This window comes from Pecten maximus, chromosome 10, assembly GCF_902652985.1.
Source record: "Pecten maximus chromosome 10, xPecMax1.1, whole genome shotgun sequence".
NCBI classification, from domain to species: Eukaryota; Metazoa; Mollusca; class Bivalvia; order Pectinida; family Pectinidae; genus Pecten; species Pecten maximus.
The window spans coordinates 26,207,123-26,221,811 of NC_047024.1; the positions used below are offsets into that span (position 1 = coordinate 26,207,123).

The 14,689-nt window shown below is 35.2% G+C and overlaps 1 protein-coding gene across 5 annotated transcripts in view; it reads right to left on the bottom strand.

Annotated features, from left to right (window-relative positions):
• Positions 1 to 9,827: 9,827 nt before the first annotated feature.
• Positions 9,828 to 14,689, bottom strand: part of LOC117335400 (lipoxygenase homology domain-containing protein 1-like) — a 73,552-nt gene continuing 68,690 nt past the window's right edge. For 4 of the 5 annotated variants that reach the window (XM_033895365.1, XM_033895364.1, XM_033895363.1 and 1 more), the window contains one exon: positions 9,828 to 14,346. In XM_033895365.1, the coding sequence (XP_033751256.1) occupies positions 14,165 to 14,346 (182 nt within the window). In that variant the 3' untranslated portion in view covers positions 9,828 to 14,164. The remainder of the gene's footprint in view (positions 14,347 to 14,689) is intronic. The other variant, XR_004534398.1, reaches the window with a different exon arrangement.

Sequence of the window (14,689 nt, forward strand, 5' to 3'; positions counted from 1 at the left end):
ACATTGTATACCGACATATAAATCCCCCCCCCCCTTGAATAATAATTTTTTTTTCTGAAATTAAATTATAACGAGTCCTAAGCCAGCCAAATACAACTGTGTATTTGTTTTCTGTGTGGTTTCGGTAATTACTGGTGAAATTTATGACGAAAATCTTCAGATAAAAAAGGAAATAATTGTAAAAACCTTCACATTGTCAGTACTAGTAACGATAGTCGTTGTGGTGAAATTAATAAACATGGTGATAGGTTATTGTTTACATACCTGATACTGTTAGACGAGAGCACAGCGTTCTTGGGTGCGAATCATCTGGAGAACAGTCGATGTGGACAAGAAATGGATTGTAGATACTGAATAACTTAACGCAAACTAAAGAAATGCTGTGTGATAGGGAATTGTTTTGAAGCATGGCTTGCTGAAAAAAGACTTGTAACGGGAGGTTATAATTATCAGAACGCTTATAATATACCGATACCTTACCAAATACCACAAGTTTGACGCATACGCATCTTGTTAAACCCCTAACGAGGGTTTCTGTTGAGTGGGGCCAAGGGTTTCGATTCCGAAGCGGAAAATACAGTGGCACGGTGAGTAAAATTTGTTATTATTTTCTTAACCAACGTTAATATGCCATACAATTGTGCTCCCGGGTTGTCGGGTGGTGTTATGAACGTATCACTTACACGACGAAACAGATTATAATTAGGAGCTTACTTCTTGACAAGTTAAATGTTCACGAATTTTGTCGACGACGTGAATGTAGATCATGAATTCATTTCATTGTGGATATCATAAACACTGAAAAAGTACATGTATATTGTATTCTTCATAACATTCAGTAGTTATTAAGGAATGAAATTTATTTTTTCAACATTCATTAGGTCATAACAACATTGGCTGCTTCTGGATATATTCCATGATTAAAAGAACACGAGAATAGTAACGCGGTCCTCGGAATCACTACACACTGTGATGAGGCTAATGTTATGAAAAATGAATACAATTTTCGCCAAAGCTTTCAAGCATACTGAATGTAAATATATGTTAAATGAAATTCTAATTTAACTATGACAGGCATGCTATTTTGAAAATCCTATGTAAAGCAGAGGGTTTCTATCTTTGTTAGGCATGGCATTTCTACTCTTTTTCGTATTTCATGTTGGCAAATTACTTTGCATATTGAAATTACTTAATCAAGTATATTAATAATAGTTTGATTTTAGATACTCGGATACTAGATGGGTGAAATACTTGGCGACCATGACCAAAGCAATACAGGTGTCAGATCAATTTTTTTAACTAAACTACTCATATTAAGAAGAATAAAAAGACCTTTTAAACATGACCACAGTCAAGCCAGTAAAAACATCGACACCGAAATGGCAACGTACATCCTCCCACACTAATATCCGGCCTGTGCTCTTCAACATGTCCTCATCCCCTCCTTTGGAATCAACTCCAGCCGTAACCCCTTTTCCATCAACTCAAAGCATAAATCATCTTTCATTTGTAGACTGGCGATTTCAGAACAGATGACAGGGTTTCATTGGGTACTGATGATGAGTATAAACTGTATAGGTAATTGCAAGTCAGTTGTAAAATTGCCGTTTTCTGATATTTTGGATTTTTGGGGCTCCAACATGGTACAGAAGACAGCCAGTTTTCATAAGTCGTTTAGCGATGAATGAATAATGTATTTCTGATGTACTTTTAGTGAAAAATTAATCCCCAACAATAAGAGTGACATGGTACCAATGGAGAATTTACAGTATTGTTTTCTGCAAGTTCAAGAAACAATAGACTCTCTCCCTGAAGATTAATTTCGCCTAGTTATTCTAGGACCTTGTCTAGCAGGTCTTGTTGTTTCTCGCGGCATTATTATTTGACATTTATCTTCACTAACATTCATACACGAGAGTGATGGCGGAGTTTCCAAATGAAGTTCAATAGGTATGGATTGAAGAGAATCAGAGACTGGATGTTAGGGAGGGAGGTATACATACGTAGCCATTTTGGTGTCAATGTTTAACTGGAGTGACTGTGATATTCGTAATTTCTGAATATGAGTAATTTGGTACGACAGAGGACTCCGACAACTTTGGTTTTGATAGTCACAAACTATTTGTCTTTCTTTTAGCTTTTCTAGTATAACCGAAACCAATTAAGTTACCTGATATAGGCGTAATTTCAATATTCAAAGTGATTTGGGAACATGAAATGTAAAAAGCGTAGAAACACTTTGCCTCACAAAAAACTCTGCTTCACATTGAATTTTCAAAGTATACTATTCATAATTAAACAACAACGGAGAACAAAATAGTCATAATGAGGAAAAACATGGTCTACAATAAGGTGGTCGACAACAATTTATGAAAACTAAACTTGCCCAGAGTAAGCTTCTAAACTATTGAGCCTGTTATCAGGTGAGTGACCAAATATTCCCAAAATACACTCGGTCAACCCGTGAGCGCTCAACGCCACTTCGAAATCGAAACCCCCGGCTCCACTCAACGGAAACCTCACTTCAGGGGTGATATAGCATTTATCCATGGAGCAGTGTTTTGACAAATTATATTGATATTATTCATATTAACTTGGCATGCTATACCCGTTTTAAGTTTCAATGATAATACAATCGTCACTTATTTTCAGCAAACACAGTTATGTTATGGAGTTATCGACAGTATTTTATAACACCTGGATTCACTTAAGTCCATTAACAAAAGGCTGTAGTAGATATCCCTAAATCGGGAATTGTGCTGCTGAAGTTGCTTCAAAAGGAAGATTTGGGGCCTGTTCGTTTATTAAATGTAATATTTCAAACATAAATATTGACGGACCTGCAAATGTCTTGGAACGGGCTATGGAAACAGGCCTTGGAAGTCTTTGTCAAGGCTCGTCTGAAAACAATATAAAATCACCAGTTCCGTCTTTATTTCATAAACGGTCTAAGTGGTCTAACCGTTTGGACCGCAAAAACGAAAACGGCCCTTGTCTACGACGGACATCAGGAATTGTTTCACAATTACGATTTTGTCCGCGAATGATGCCCCACATAGTTTCACAATTACGAATTTGTCCTTGAATGATGTCCCAGAATGTTCCACAAGTAAGATTTTGTGTGCGACAGATAGGAAAATGTGTCCAGTGTGGCGGGTGATACACTTATGTATTTCTTAAGTGTGAACAGGTGTCCCAAACAGTTCCACAGGTAGGATTTTGTCTGCGTCAGATGTTCCGAATTGTTAACAGGTAACAGACGTTCAGAATTGTTAACAGGTAAGACAGAATTGTTAACAGGTAAGATTTTGTCTGCGACAGACGTTCAGAATTGTTAACAGGTAAGATTTTGTCTGTAACAGACGTTCAGAATTGTTAACAGGTAAGACAGAATCGTTAACAGGTAAGATTTTGTCTGCGACAGACGTTCAGAATTGTTAACAGGTAAGATTTTGTCTGTAACAGACGTTCAGAATTGTTAACAGGTAAGATTTTGTCTGTAACAGACGTTCAGAATTGTTAACAGGTAAGATTTTGTCTGAAACAGACGTTCAGAATTGTTAACAGGTAAGACAGAATTGTTAACAGGTAAGATTTTGTCTGCGACAGACGTTCAGAATTGTTAACAGGTAAGATTTTGTCTGTAACAGACGTTCAGAATTGTTAACAGGTAAGACAGAATTGTTAACAGGTAAGATTTTGTCTGCGACAGACGTTCAGAATTGTTAACAGGTAAGATTTTGTCTGTAACAGACGTTCAGAATTGTTAACAGGTAAGATTTTGTCTGTAACAGACGTTCAGAATCGTTAACAGGTAAGATTTTGTCTGCGACAGACGTTCAGAATTGTTAACAGGTAAGATTTTGTCTGTAACAGACGTTCAGAATTGTTAACAGGTAAGATTTTGTCTGTAACAGACGTTCAGAATTGTTAACAGGTAAGACAGAATTGTTAACAGGTAAGATTGTTTACAGGTAAGATTTTGTCTGTAACAGACGTTCAGAATTGTTAACAGGTAAGATTTTGTCTGTAACAGACGTTCAGAATTGTTAACAGGTAAGACAGAATCGTTAACAGGTAAGATTTTGTCTGCGACAGACGTTCAGAATTGTTAACAGGTAAGATTTTGTCTGTAACAGACGTTCAGAATTGTTAACAGGTAAGATTTTGTCTGTAACAGACGTTCAGAATTGTTAACAGGTAAGACAGAATTGTTAACAGGTAAGATTGTTTACAGGTAAGATTTTGTCTGTAACAGACGTTCAGAATTGTTAACAGGTAAGATTGTGTTTGTAACAGACGTTCAGAATTGTTAACAGGTAAGATTTTGTCTGCGACAGACGTTCATTTTGTTGGTCTCAGCACAGATCCGTACAGAACCTCGTTCAACGGTTCTGTCACCGACGACCGTTCGTCTACCATTGTTTTCGTTATCCTTGGTCCCTCAAGTAGGACTGGTCCCAAGAATGCTTCTTCGGCAGGTATACCGTATAGATGTACTCTGCCCTTGAATAGCACATACGCTGCTTAAAGACGACAGCTGATACATCCATCATTAGACGAACTGACAGTAGATGTTGTCCATGGTGGAGACTATGGCAGAGTGCTGTCTTGGAAGAGCAGTTTTTAGCTCGTCTCTTCGAAGAAGAGGGAGAGCTCATGTTGTCACTCCGGCGTCGGCGTTGGTTTTTTCAAATGTTAAGTTTTTGGTGCAAGTGTTGAAAGGCATAGTAATTTATGGTAATATGGTCCCTGTGGGGGTTAAACTATTCCCTGACAGAGTTAAACTAAAATATTTTTTTGTTAAAAACCAGATTTGTCAAGTGTTGAAAGGTTTTAAGACATCACTTTATAATTGTATTAGGATGCTGATAATTGGCAATAGAGTCCCTCTGGAGGTAAACTATCTCCTGCCGGAGTTAAACTAAAAGATTTGTTTGCTTAAAAACCAGATTTTTCAAATTTTTGGTGCAAGTGTTGAAAGGTATTAATGCATCACTTTATAATTGTACTAAGGTGCTGATAATTAGCAAGAGTCCCGACTCCCTCTGGAGTAAGACTATCCCTAAGGATTTTTTCCTTTTAAATCTGTTTTTTTGTTGTTGTGTTTTTTAATATTTGGACTTTTGAAATTTTTTGGGTTAAGTTTGTAATACATGGTATTAGGGTCCCTGTGGGGGTTAAACTATCCCTTGCCGGAGTTAAACTGAAAGATTATTTTTTGGAAAAAAAAACAACAGATTTTTCAAATTTTTGTGCAAGTGTTGAAAACTATCACTTTATAATTGTACTAGGGTGCTGATATTTGTTTTTTAAAAAAAAGTCCCTCTGAAGTTACGCTATCCCTTCGAGAAAAACGAATGTGAAAATGCTCACATTAGACAATTTATACGTTCCACATTTTTCAAGGGAGACAACTCTAGGATAATATGTTATCAAAAAATTGAAGAAATAGGTCCAAAAGCAATTATTTAATATATTTATTCAATCTACAACAGCATAGCTTGTTTCCCGAATGTTTGTCAATAAATAATTTTCATATATATATAAATTGGTATGGTTTTGAAAATTGCATGAATACACAATACACAACCTCATCAAGTAAACAATATAAATATTATTAATGCAATTTGCGAAACCATACCAATTAATATGATTTAATTATTTATTGACAAACATTTGCAAGACGAGCTATGCTGTACTCCAACAGCTCTTGTTATAAAGTGGCATTGGGGACGTGGCGAAAATTATCATTAGCGTTCTTTATCGGAGGAAAATTGGAAATATCCTACATTTGTAATTTCCTAAACGTTAACTTAATTGATTTTCATGCTCCAGACTTTGCTGCATCAATCACATTACTTTAATGAATTATACTACCTTAGAAATCAGGAATTACCATACCGCAAACTTCGTTAAAGAAAATATAATATCCGAACTTATTTAGTTGAGTTACTACACCCCAAAAGTCCAAGCAGTACTATGCATAGCCCAAAGGGCCTGTTTCCAGTAATGTTAATTCTCCATAGGAGCCTGCCCCCGTATAATTTCTTATCTAGCTCAACTACAGTTTTTTTCTTTTCCGAAGAATAATTTTACACCTTTCCGACACCCAGATTTCATAATGTCAGTGAAAATGTATTTTTATAAAGTTGTCATTTTGAGCATCAAAGACATAAGGTCGTAAATAAAAGAAGGTTATCTCGAAATTGTAATTCGCAACATAGTATAAATTTCTTTTGATAAATATTTCCAAAACATCGTGTTTATTCATAAAACATAAAACAAAAATTTTGTCGGATGAAAATGCACTTGCAGAGACACAATTATGAAGAAAAATGCCATAAAATTGCAATTTTCTCCCGTTATATAGTTTTGGATGCAAATTTCCATCACAAAATCGGATAGAGCTTTACTTGTTTCATATGTGTACCAAAAATCAGCTAATTCCATGTGGTGGAACGTTCTCATATCGCCGCCTGAATGTGGTTGTAAATTGAAAGAAAAGGGGAAATGAGTAACAACCTTGTCTGAAACCCTATTATATAGCTTATTATATACAAAATGTTATATTGAATATCAGAGCGGATATTTTCATGACAGTTTTATGATATCTAACGACTAAATAAACAGTATCGATATAAAGATTTACACTGAGGACACCCTGATACATGGATACTGTTCTATCTCAAGTTGTCCTCTTTTGAATTTTCTGATCGTGTGGCCTTGTACATTTATCCGTATCTTCTTGTCTTTGTCTATACGTTTACGGAATCATTGACTCGACGCTAGCTATTCTTGTCTCACTTTCCTTGTTTTATTGTCCCATCTCCAAAGTGTTGTGGCTCTGTCAGGGTTGGGACCCTGACTTGTCTCACTTTCTTTGTGCCTGCCGACCACGCCACATCGAATAGATAGATTATCCATATGAAATACTTTATTTTGTTCTAAGTAATCAATCAATTCTGCGCTTCTTGGAGGTATTGAATGTGATTTATTATATTGTCTTGTTATTTTGTGTAATTAGTTGTTCGTTATTTATCACACATTTTCGCATAATTGTACCAAACTACTAAGTATTAGCTGTTTACAGCAATCATCGGTGGCTTGCTATTTTGTTACTTTATCGACGCTTCATAAACCAATCGTTATTGTTTCAAGATGGAGGGTAAATGTGTTGGAGAAGGCTGTCAACTATACTTCAAGAAACGTAGTGGCAATAAGAACAGAAGTACACGCAATGTAAATAGTCCACAATATAAATGGCTACTAGATACGCTGGTGCAACAAGGATTGATGTCAGCAAAGGAACAAGCACTTATTTGCCAGAAGTGCTACATGAAGTATCTTCGGAACAAAAATCAGCCTGAACCTGAACCCGAGCAGAACCAGGAAATAGAGGAAGAAGACGACTCCCCGTCCCATATCCTGCCGTTGCTGACCCTTCATGATCTTTTGAATGGATCATCTTCACACAAAAAATGCCGTCTCTGTCTTGTTACCGTTGCAATAAATGGAACAAAATCATCAGTCTTACCAAAACGTGCAAGACATCACCTGATCTATTCACACAAACTGTGGTGTCCCACCTCATCCCGCGTCTGCTCCATTCACCTTATTGGTAACGACTTAGATCCGTCTACAGAGGTTGTCCTTGATGGTAGAGGTCCCTTGGAATCTCGGTTACCATCAAAATCGTCCGAAATCATTAATGACCTCCTAGAGGTGTCGCACGTCCTTTCACAGAACCAGTCTGCGTTTAATTTCTAGGTCCGGATCACTTGACAAGAGAACAGTTGCTCGGGCACAATACTGTCTTTTCAGAAGCATTTTTTGGAGATAAAGCCTCTGCCATATTAGATGGCACCTATATTTATATCCAGAAAAGCTCCAACCACAAGCTCCAGAGAATGTCCTACTGTGGCCAGAAGAAGAGAAACTATCTCAAATTCATGAGCATCGCCTTACCAGATGGCTACATTCTGGACACAGTAGGACCATTCACTGGCAGCGAAAATGATGCTACAATTACAAAAAAAGCTAGTTACTTGGCTACAACCAGATGACAATGTTGTCGTTGACTGAGGTTTTAGAGATGTCCTACCAGTTCTCGAAGCCTCTGGCCTCAATGCTAGCATGCCGTCATACCTGAAACCCGGTCAAAGTCAACATTCTGACGTCCAAGCAAATCTTGACAGAACTATCACCAAATCGAGGTGGATTGTGGAATCCTATCATGGTCGTCTGAAACACTGGACGTTCTTCCGAACGCAATTGGTGTCTAACAGCTTTATCAATGTCATCGAGGCTTTCCTTCGAACCGTCACAGCCTGTCTGAATGGTATTAGAGGACCGATCTACCAGAGATCTCCAGAGAGAGATGCCAAAGATAGGCTAATGGCTGAACGTATGAAGGACCGTTTGACAACACCGAATGGTTTAGCTCAGAGAGTCAAGACAGATCCGGATCTATCTAGACGGGCAAGGTCCGAGTTTGTCAAGATTGATGCATCTTCCGTACTGTTTCCCCGTCTCGATCTCGATTACTTGAGAACCATTACGAGTGGAACGTATCAGATATCTCTGGCTCCTGGTTACATCGCCGAACATTTAAGTGATGACGGAGACTATGAGGTGTGGCTTTACCAGCACTCCCCAGACCTTCTTCGATGTCAAATACATTCTCGACACAAAATCCAAACGAAATATAACGTTTGGATACGGTTCACCGTTTCACCCGATGATGAAGCCCCAATAAAGGACTACTACTGCCAGTGCCCAGTTGGAGAGAGAACGATGGGAATGTGTGCGCACATCTCCAGTATCTTGTACTACCTTGGGTATTACAGGGCGCTGGAAAACCCTCGACCATTACAACCACAGGTGAAGAAATTCCGACAAAACTTGAAATAGTTTTCCATGCGACAACGGAGTGCATATGTCGAAAGTATGTTTGGGGCTCGATATGAAAGATCCCCGTTACCATGTGACTAACCAAACTTATAAATATAGGTATTATACAATCGCCCGTAGCTATGAACACTCCCGTAAATGCGAAAACCAACCAAAACCATAAGGAACACGTTTTGTTTGTTGTTCTGTCTATTTGTCAGCCAATGTCTTCAACCACGGGGACTTGTGAAGTAGCCATCTTGGATTTTTTTTATGAAAAAGTGTTTCTCTCACTTTTTTTCATATCTGTGTACATATTCTCAACATACCGAGCAAATACTCTCGTGTTTTTGTTAATTATCTAAAGAAAGTCGAAAATCGGCAATTCAACCATAGGCTAATTCAACCCAAGATTTGAAAATGTTCCACCACTTACATGTTGATGATTTTTCCTCCTCTCATCAATAGCATATTACGTACTGTTTAATAGGATAAAAATTGGTTTGCATCCAACGCCCATAAAAGGGTGTATTCTCTAAAAAACACAGTTTTTGTGTCTAAAATGTTATCATCGAAAATGGCATTTTTGAGATTGTTTCTTCCATAATACAGCCAAATGGCGCGATGGAAACATGATTTTTTTGTCACAATCATGCCATGAATGTATTCTTTACGGTGACCATCATTTGATTAGATTTTCATTAATATTTTACATAACATGCACATTTTATCAACACTTAGACAGCTTCTGAAAGGTACAACTTTGAGGAGCCATAAAAAACAAACCAAGTGACCTAAATCTTTATACTTTATAGATTTGTGACCACAACGGCATGGGCAATGCACCACCAACAGGAAATTTGAATCAGAGAAGGGGCCATTTTGGAAACAGGCCCGTTGTCAGGGTAAAATAAGAATGAAGACAAGCTATTGAGTATTCTATCTAGACTGGTTTTATTAATCAGCAGTTTTGACATGACGTCAGAGACGTGTCGACAAAGTACATAACACTGCAATAGACCTTCCACAACATAGTCTAAAAATAATGCGTAAACAATATATACAACCCAATGGTACATGAACCATATCTACAATAATGTATAATACAATTAAATCTTATAATGTAATACAATGTATAATGTTATATAATACAATGTATAATATAATTAAATCTTATAATGTAATACAATGTATAATATAATTTATAATACAATGCACAGTATTATTTATAATACAATATACAATCGTAAAATGACATATATTACGCTATTGTTAAGGATGCTAAAATAGTTATGCTATAGCTAGGGTTCAGAGTTCTTAATGATGTTTACAATTAAAATACATAGATACAATAACATTGTTTACATAAATATTGATATAAATATTGAATGTTACAGCATAGAGCTCGAATTTAGCAATGCTAGTCCAAAAGTATGAAATTTCGAAATGAAATATGAACATGATCTATATAGGGATAACGTGTTTTCTTTTTGAACAGCATAATGCCTCGTCATAAAGGATTAAGATATTCTAAAGTAAACAACAAGAGTATGGTTCAATGTATTCAACTTCTTAATCCATTCATACGTTGAAATATTAATTAAATGGTAACAGATTTTTCGTGAGTTTGATGATTGATATAAAAATTTAACATGGCACAGAAAATTGAGTTAAGATACATATAATAATTATATAACTTCATATCTGGTATAGAGGCGAGTCTGAAAATAAGTTTTCACTTTTAATCAAAGTGATTACAATTCTGGTTTGAAATTCACAGCAATAGATTTTAAATATATCCTAGCATCTCGTTTTAAGGCTGTTGGCACATAAAAAGCATCAAAGAGTTTGGTCACATACAATGTATGCAAACACAATCCTACATTATATACAAAACTAAGTATTCCACTGAATTCAATGAGGCCAATTAGCTTCATAAGCTCATGATGGAAAATAATCTTAAAAAGCATTTCCCATAAGGTAGCACTGTGTTAAATTTTGATTTAACCAGGAGAAATGAAGTTATTGATCTATCTACAGTGACCTTGAACTTTAAAAACAGTTCCATAGGAATTTGATCAGCCAAAAGGAACTGGATTTTTGAATGGAAACTGATATTTTACTTTTACAGTTAAAAGATCTATTTCTAGAAACAGTGACCTTCAAACTCTTAGGCAGTAATCCTGATGAGAAGTATAAGATTTTTTTAGGTTGTGAAGGTTTTTTTTTTGTACATGTACCCTGGTATGTCAGGTAAAAATAGAAATCGTATCATTAAAACAGGGATGTGTTTTATCATTTCTAGCTGCTAATGTACATGTTTGTTATAGGGAAATAACTAAATGTCTGTGTTCTATTGTCTATGAATTGTTACTTATGGATGATCTTACAACTAGTTAATCTGATTCTTTAAACCTATGTCTTAAACCAACCAACCAAGGCATATTTGCCTAGGATTATAATTTTGTATGCAAGTTTACGAAAAAAAACAACGTAATTGTACGTTATAAATGAAATGATATAAATATAATAAAAATTAATATTCATGTGAATTTAAGACATTAAGTGCAATACCATGGATGATCATTTTAATGATGAGGATACCAATTTTAAAAGCATGTACATTTGATAAGAGACAGATTTAATTTGATGAAATACAAATTCCAATTGGTGTTAACACCTTAAGGGGTTGAGGGGTGGGGGTAGGGTAGGAGTAGGGGGTAGGTGTAGGTGGAGGGAGAAGGGGTTACAGCACATGTGAACAGAAAAGGCACAATGTACATGTACATGAATATGAAAGGCAGTTGCTTTTGATACTTCATTTTAATTTTAAGATGTCACAATACCAAGGTCGTACCTCGCAATACCAAGGTGGTACCTCACGATACCAAGGTCGTACCTCGCAATACCAAGGTGGTACCTCACGATACCAAGGTCGTACCTCGTGATACCAAGGTCGTACCTCGCGATACCAAGGTTGTACCTCGCGATACCAAGGTCGTACCTCGCAATACCAAGGTCATACCTCAGACTTATTATAGATCTATAAATCCTCAGCCATACAATGATAGTAGTTCATGTACATTCATGGTACTATGTAGTAATATGGTGTCACATATTGCAGGAAAACAAGATCAATTTTAATTTATTGGACTAGGAAATGTAAACTATACATTGAACATGATTTCTAGTAGTAATTCATTTTTATATACAAAGCTTATACAAACATACTTATAAATCTATATACATATTATACAAAAATAATGGATTATATATTAAATAATACACAAGACGTTTCATTTTAAATATCAATTTAACCTCACAACTTATATATAAGTTCAACAGTTATAATTATATAAATATTGAACCCTTTAATCAATTCTTGTTTTACATACTAGTATATAGTGAAAAAAGGAAACTCCCACATGACAACTGGATGCTGCAGAAATAAGGAATTAGAGTACTTTTTATAGTCTTAAAGATATTAAATTATCATAAAATGATTCCTAAGCAAAATGTACAAATTTATAGATATATCACTGGGTTACTATAAGTTTGTTGATTGTACATTAGAAAACAACAGTTATAAATGGAAAATTTATTATTTCTAGAAAAAATGTTAAAAAGTAGATTACGACTATGAAATAATATTTAATATCAAAAAGCAAAAATATGATACAGATATGTAAAAAATCAAATCATGATATTACTTAACAAAAGTATTCTACCCAAGGACGGAATGTTGAAGAAAATCTATCTATAAAATGCAAGGTCATAGTTAAGAGTAAAAGGGGAAACAATCACCAAAGGGAGACAATCACAATTTATTATGAGAACAGCTAGCATTACCATAACCACTAACTAGAGCACGGTTATATAACTAAGAGTACAATCAGTTATCAAAGGGAGACAATCACATTTTAGGACAGTGACATCACAATTACCCTTGTCTGGGAGCAAGGTCATAGCTATGGATACAAGGAGAGACAGTTAGTCATCAAAGGGAGACAAGTCCTAGCTGGAAAAGGGGAGACAATCAGAGTTAAAGCTAGAATGTCGGATAAGGCAGCACAGTTCTGTCCCTGAGGCATATCATATTTGGTTTTGCTCTTGGCTCTAGTCATATCTGCCCAGGACCTACCTCATTCCTATATTAATCCACAAATGGAAGATAAAAATCATGGCTTGAGAGAGACAATAAAACAAAATAATATTCATAATTGGAAAATACCTGATTTTTTTCACCTGGAAACTTGGTTCAAAAGGCCACAGGGATGTTGATTTGAGTATATGAACATGAATTTAATGAAAACAATACATGAAATAAGTTATGCTATATAGGTTTTGTTTACTTACTTATTTCAACTAATCAAGTAAGCTTAAGGAATTGAAATCACAGAAATGCTTATAATAAAATCTAGGATGACTGACATTAAAATCATTAAGCATCATGACTAATAGAATAAATCATAGTTATCATTGGCAGCCATTAAGGATTTCATTGAAGTTTCTATCACAAAAAGAGTCAAATAAATTACCAAACATGAGTGTAATTAAATAAATGACATACATAAATTATTTTCGATTCAATGTGAGGTAAGTTCGTTAGCTCATATATAATTTCATTTATATAAAAATACACCACTACCATTTCTACTACATTGGTAAACAAACCACTAGATTGCTAGTCCTCCATGGCCCGGAAGTTCAAACCTAGGTCAACTTTATGCCTATTTTAATAAAAACTTGATGTGAAATTTTCTCAAAAATATCAAAATTTGGAATTAAATTTGAATGTATGATTCAGTTTCCATATCTTTAGGCAAAATACACACAGGTATTTTCAAAATTTTAAATAAATCTAAATTATACTGATTTGAAAATTAAATTTTGACTCAATAAGTTGACAAAGCTTCCCACGAATTATAGGTTTGAACAACCAGGCCCATATGTATAGTTTTGATTACTTCCACGGAATGTTTGTATTGAATATAAAAAATTAACATTATTACAATCTTTTGTAAATATTCATAAGTATTAGAGGCATAACACTTTAACACAGATACCAAGGTCATGTCGTTTAGCTATTTGATAAAACAAAAGGAAAAGTAATTTTCCTCTGAGATTAAAACGTCTTTGGTATTTGCTTTATCTAGCTTTGACACCAACTATATTTGTTTATCACAGAGTATCATTAATATTAGCACTAATAAAAAAAAATCTATAATTTAATAATTCTTTATAAAATCCTAATCTTGTAGTCTTGGAATTCTCATTCCCTGGCTAGGAGATCACGACAGATAGATTTATCTCCCTTGTTTTTGTCCAGCCAGTTGTTGCATGGGAAAACACTGTTGTTATTTGTGCCGAGGTTGACTATCTCGATTCTGTCAAGGAACCAGGCCGGACGGAAACCACTATTGTCATGCTCTATCCGAACTTTGTGTAACTCTCCTGAAATGAAAAAATTGTTTTACCATGAAATGGTTTACCAGATTGACACCAACACAGCTTACTCATTTCAAAAGGATATATTTTTTGCCGCTTTAGAGGAGAGAAAAAAACAATGATAAATGGATACATAGAAAATGAAATGAATAAAAAAATGTCACCTTCCTTGTTTTTAAACTTTAGTAAAACAGAAGATCAAAAGAAAAAAATCTAGAAAAATTAAGAACAAACAACATTGTAAAATGATAATTTTAAAATGTCACATGGGCCCTAATGGTCACCTAAGTCGTGTAACTTTAGTCATGTAACCATCTTCTATGTGTTAACAATGTGATCCTAAACAGTT